Raw genomic sequence first — 6,000 nt, forward strand, 5'->3', positions numbered from 1 at the left:
CTATCTGTAAAGTCATGCTCCAAATCTTACCCACAATAGGTTAATTTGTTCAGTTTGGCATGAGATGTAGAGATATTCCCATTTGCATTTCACTTTATAATTATGTGAAATGTTTGCATGGTTCCCAGACAAATTTATAAAATAAGTTATACCCAGAGAAATCTGTTCCTCCTTATTCTCCCCCTGCTCTAAAGCTACCGTTTTCAAATTTTTTACAGCTTATAAAAAACAGAAGCAAGGATGTATATACAGAGAGAGACATAGACACACACACACAGAGATATAGACATACACACACAGACACACACACACACACACAGAGACAGTGTTTTCCCCTCCTGTTCTTTGGCAGAGGGGCTCATCATTCCCACTGTGCTTTCCTGACCCTCTAGTCTGCAGGCCCATCCATGGCAGTTTCTAGAGACGGCCTTGTGGTCACTTTTGGCCACGTGGGACCGCACTGTGTGGCTGGATCACCGTGCAGTCAGGCCCTGCTGTGTCTAGTCTTGTTTCTACAGACGGCGCTGCAATGAACAGCTTCTGATGAGGCCCTTGTTTAGGGCCAAGCCTGGCCTCATCGCGTCCAGTGGGACAAATTATTGTCCACAACCCAGGGACAGTGTCCTCCCTCGGGGCCTCTGACTCAGTGGCCCAGAGCTGATCGGTGAGTGAATCGTTTTTTGCAAGTGTGATATGAAACCATCCCAGGTTCTTTGACAGGACACACGGACCTTTCAGTTTCTGATCCCTGCCTTTTCTTGCTCTGTGTCTAGGTCTGGAATCCCCTCCTGTTTTTCTGACGTGTCCCATCCTGGACACTGCTCATTCACGCCTCCCGGCAGCTCCCAGACCTCCCCTGGCTTGGCGCAAACGTGGAATTCTGCCGAGCTGAGAAGAGGAAGCTGCCTCCAGGGAGCCCTCGAGAGGCACTGCGGTCTCCCAGGGAAGCGTTTCCTGCAGATGTTGGAGCCTGTGGGCCGCGGAGATCAGGGCCGGTGGGCTGGACCGTGGACAGCGGCGCCCGGGGTCCTGCGCTGCGCTGGGAATCGAGTCAGCAGCAGGTGGCGCCCATCCCCGCCGCGGGCAGCGCCGACCGGGCGTATCATTCATTCATGTCACAGGCGGGCGGCTGGATGACTGAGCCAGCTGCGGGAGAGGCGGTCTGACCTCGCGGAGCGTGCTCTGACTCGAGTGGAGGGGACAGAGCAGCGTGGTTGGGACAGAGAGACAGACAGACACAGGCGATCACCCTCCCGGCAGGATCACTAGGCGTCAGATGCCGAGGTTGCTGGTGCCGCTTGGCGGTGGCAGTGCCGTCTGTGTGCAGCTCCTTGTGGACCGGCTCGCGTCTGCCGCGGGTGACGCCCTCCCGCCGGCAGAGGGAGAGACGGAGCCGTGAGGAGGCCGGCGCCCCGCTTGGGTCCAGGGCGCCTGCCAGGGTCCCCTTGACCTGCCGGAGCGAGAGCCCGTCAGCCCAGCGGAGCCGTCGTCTCAGGTTGACCGTGAGGCTGGCCGGCCCACCAGGTGCCCCTGTGGCCCGGGCACGCCCAGCAGGACGAGCGACCACGGGTGCGGCCCCGTGTGCGAGTGAGACGGGTGCAGCCTCAGGCCGCTGTGCCACCTTCAAGCAGGGCGCCCTGAGCCACGGCCACCCCTCTGCTTTCAGGGCCAAGCGCCCAGTGGCCACCCGGAGCGTTATCTGCCTCTCGAGCAGCCCCCGGCCTCTGGGTGGAAGGGCAGGGCTGCCGGGGAGCAGACATAGGCCCGCAGGTGGGTCCTGGAGCAAGGCCCAGGCCAGGAGGACCCCACACGACCCCCAGCCCACTGCACACAGGCCAGTTCCCCTGCTGCCCAGGGCAGGGGACGGTGCCCCTGGCACAGTCCTGGGCAGAGTGTTCCAGAGCCAAGTGTCTTTCAGCTCTTCTCTTTCTATACCTTTTTCATACTCTTTCAGTGCTCAAAGATCAACCTTAAAACTCAGCACGTTTAAACGCTTGCTGTTCTCCACCTAGACGCACCTCCTCATCCAGAGTCTCCCACATCCTCAAGCCAGCAGGAGAGCTCATTGTCTAGAAGATGGAAACTCGCCCTGACTCAGGTCCACTCAGTCTTTTCTGTGGACACTTTACTAAATTGTGCTTACAGCCTTCCGCCTCCTTGAAGGGGCTTCCCAAGTGGCTAAGGGGGCCAAGAATCTGCCTGCAATGCAGGGGGCACAGGAGACTCGGACTGGATCCCTGAGAGGGCAGGATCCCCTGGAGGAGGGCGTGGCGACCCACTGCAGTATCCTTGCCTGGAGAATCTCACGGACAGAAGAACCTGGTGGGCTGCCGTCCATGGAGTGGCAGAGAGTCAGACACGACTGAAGCGAGCAAGCATACACGCCTTCTTGAAAGAACAACGTCGACTTTCTTGTTTCTGATCATGATTGTGGCCCATTGTGGTTCATTGTAGAAGCTTATGGAAACATAAAAAAGACTAAAAGAAGGAAATAAAAAAAGTTCCAAATGGGATGATGAGCAGTTTTATTTTTTTTTCACTGAATATTATCTTATGATCATTTATCTGAAAAATTCATTAAAACACAATATTCATAGAATTGTACTCTGTCATAAGGACATGTTAATTGTTTCCATGTTTTATCCATGTGCGGTTAGCCTGTGGTCCCTCTCCCTAAGATCCTGCCTCTGCCTCTTGGAACCGGCCATTAGCCGTAGAGTCCCCCCGGCGAAGGCAGGGCTGCACCTCCCTCGGCAGTGACCGTGCCCTGAAGCGCAGCCGGGACGCCCAGGCTGCCTGGCTCTCTTGGGAGGCAGAATGGAGTCGGACGCTCTGGTTCCTTCTCTCTGGTGGTCGTGTCCCTGCGTGTCTCCTTCTGTCTCTTGTGCAGAGTGACTTCCCGCTTTTTACCCATTTGGAAGTTGGGCTTCCTTCTGGCTGGGGTCTTTGCTGCAGCTAGCTTTCCCCAGTTTGTTACTTGCCCTTTGGCCTTATTTGTTGATGTCATTTAAAATACTAATTTTATTTATTTATTATTTATTTTGGCTGTGCTGGGTGTTTGCTGCTGCGTGGCCTTTTCTATGGTTGCGGAGAGCAGGGACTACTCTCCCGCTGTGGTGCGAGAGCTTCTCATTGCAGGGGCTCCTCCTGTTGCTGAGCACGGGCGCTAGGTCTCACGGGCTTGACGCTGTGGCTCACAGGCTCAGTATCTGTGGTTTTAGAGCTCAGGCTCAGCAGCCATGGCTCCTGGGCTCCAGAGCTCAGGCTCAGCAGCCGTGGCTCACTGGCTTAGTTAGGCCAGAAGAAGATCCCACATGGGATCTTCCCAGACCAGGGTTCCAACCCGTGTTTCCTGCATTGGCAGGTGGATTCTTTACCACTGAGACACCAGGGAAGCCCTGTTGGTGTCTTTTGATTTCCAGAGCCTTTAGTTAAACTTACGAGCACTCTAGAGCTTCGTGTCCTCCACCTTTCTCGTTCCTCTCCACCCCACGGCTGGGGGACATTGCCTCCACGCCTCCCGGGTCTCTGGGTTTGCCTCTGCTCTCCCCTGCGTGGTGAGAGGCCCAGGCTAGTGTGTCTTCTGGGGCCATCTGCACCCCCCGGAGAGAGTGGGGCGGTTGGGTCTGCCGCCGTTGTAATGCACGGGCAGGCCCGCCGGGTGCGGGCCAAGGGCCGTGGCGCCCCCGGAAGGCCGGGTCTGCCCTGCGTCGCTCAGGCCCGTGGCTGGTGGTGCCCGTCCTCCCTGCTTGGGGCGTCCCCGGCGGCCCTTTGGGGTGGAGCGACGGGACTCCGGCAGGCAGGCCTCTGGCCACGTGCTCCTCCCTCGCTGTGTGCGCCAGCGGCCGAGGGTGGGCCCTGAGGTCGCCTCCCCCGGGGGTCTGTTGGCCCTCGGTGCTTCCCTGCAGACGGTGGTCCAGGGAGGGAGGCGCCCGTGGGCCGCTGGTCACCCGCCTCCCTGAGCCTCAGTTTCGCCATCTGCAAACGGCTAACAGCAGTCCCCAGTGCGTGTGGCGCCGTGAGGAGGTGCCGCAAGGGACCCGTCCCTTGTCCCTCCCCGTCTCGGTGGCCTGGTTGCGCGTCTGCGTCGCTCTTGGCCATCTTGCGTCTTCCCCCACTAGGCTCCGCGGTCCAGGCCCCTGGCTGCCAGCCGCCCTGACCGCCCTCCCCGCGCCCGCCCAGCCTTGCCACTCCCTGGCCTCGCCTCCACTTCCTCTTGCCCCCGAGCGTGGTGACAGCGGGACAGGGTGACCGACATGTCGCCCCAGCATTTCTCCTGTGCAGACAGCTCTGCACCCCGCAGTGGGTGCCGTCTTCCTCTTTCCTGCGGCCTGGGTCCAGGTGGGGACCGCACCCCCAGGTCCACCCCTGAGCAATGGTGACTGCAGAGAGGAGGCCGTACACTGAGTACCCCGGAGCCACTGGCCACTTCCCTACACAGAGGGGACTGCCGTGTGCCTGTCCCTGGGAGCCCTCCCCGAGGCCCAGGGCTGCCCTTCTGACCTGCTGGGTCCACGCATCGCTGAAGCCCCTTTGCCTCCGGCAGAGGGAGTCATAGCCTCAAGTTAGGGCCACTGCTGTCCACTGGCCCCTGCGGCCTGGAAGGATGAGCTTCCTTCTCCAGCTTCCGGTGCTGGCCGTCGGGGCTGTGGGGGGCCGTGTTCTGCACCCAAGGTACGGGGCGGGAAGCCCAGGCTTGGCGTGGTGGGCACAGGGCCCAGACTGGCCTGCCTGACCGCTCCGTGAGCCGGGGCTCGGGGGCGTGGCCTGGCCCTGCCCACCGCTTTGTGGAGGGGGGACCACCTCTGGGGTGTGGTGACAGGGTGGGCCCGGGTCTAACTCCAGCCAGTCCTGGAGGCTGTGTGACTCTAGGTGCCCCCTGCCCGCCCACTGCCTGGTTGCCTCCCTCCCGGGCCTGCACATCACTGCCCCCGGGTCACAGAGCCACTCTGGGGCTGGGTGGCGGGCCCGAGACTGGAACCCATGGCAGCTGTCCCCGCCGCCACACGGAGCCCCAGAGTCTCCCACCCACATCCTGCCTCTGGAAGCAGAAACAAGAACGATCGAGCAGAACCTGGAATTAATTAGCCTATTGAAAACCAGATTAGGCCTTGTGATGGTCATCAGATGAGCTGTTCACAAATGTAGGGACCCCGAGGAGGGGAGACGCAGGGAGCTGGGAGATTGGGCTCGCGCACGCACACCTGATGCTGTGTATCAGGTGGGTAACTAGGGGCAACTGTACAGCTCCGGGGACTCCAGCCCATGTGCTGTGGTGACCCTTCCTGAGTGGAAACGCCTGAGAGTGAGTGGACATACGTGTGCATGTGACTGACCCCTTTGCTGTGCAGCAGAAGCCAGCACGAGGCCGTGACGCCGCTATGCTCCACCAAGAAACGTTTAAAAACCACTGGTTCCCAAGTGACGGGGCCACGCCGGCCCACCTGGGGTGAGCACACGGAGCCAGGCTGAGTGGGCGGGGGACCCGAGGGGCAGCGCTGGGTGCGGGGGTCCCCGGGAGGGGCCTGCCCTTCTCCTAGACGGGGCCTCCCCAGTGTCTGGCTTTCTAACTAACTCGCAGCCGATGGTGAGTGGCTGTGCTCTGGGCCTGGAGGCAGACCTGGCCTGGGCCGTGGCCACCATGGGGAGCCAGGACTGAATCCAGGCCACCAGGACAGCTCCTGCCAGCGCTGGCCTGGGAGACCCCTGGGTTCACACGAGGCTCCTCCTGCCAGCCGGCCGCCTCCTGGCGCCCCAGACCCTGATGGAGGGGCCCCAGGCAGAGCAGAGGGGGCGAAGGAGGGCAGACGAGAGGGCGGGGGTGGGGGCCCCCAGGGGGCTTTGTAGGGCAGGTTGGGGGACAGGTCTTTTCTGAGAGGAAGCCTCAGCGTCAGAGGCACTACCACGGAAGTGCAGTGGGGACACGGCTTGGTGCTTGACGTGGTTTCCAACAGCTTTACTGAGATGTAACCGTCATTCAATTAACTGCGGCGCACGAGC

General features: G+C 60.5%; 1 protein-coding gene across 3 annotated transcripts in view; it reads left to right on the forward strand.

Annotated features, from left to right (window-relative positions):
* Nucleotides 1-6,000, forward strand: part of ZFYVE28 (zinc finger FYVE-type containing 28) — a 54,903-nt gene that overhangs the window by 24,371 nt on the left and 24,532 nt on the right. For 2 of the 3 annotated variants that reach the window (XM_040237680.1, XM_040237682.1), the window contains one exon: nt 3,385-3,400. In XM_040237680.1, the coding sequence (XP_040093614.1) occupies nt 3,385-3,400 (16 nt within the window). Of the gene's footprint in view, nt 1-3,097; nt 3,117-3,384; nt 3,401-4,227; nt 4,248-6,000 lie in introns of all 3 variants that reach the window. The other variant, XM_040237681.1, reaches the window with a different exon arrangement.

This window comes from Oryx dammah, unplaced genomic scaffold, assembly GCF_014754425.2.
Source record: "Oryx dammah isolate SB20612 unplaced genomic scaffold, SCBI_Odam_1.1 HiC_scaffold_3, whole genome shotgun sequence".
Taxonomy (NCBI): domain Eukaryota; kingdom Metazoa; phylum Chordata; class Mammalia; order Artiodactyla; family Bovidae; genus Oryx; species Oryx dammah.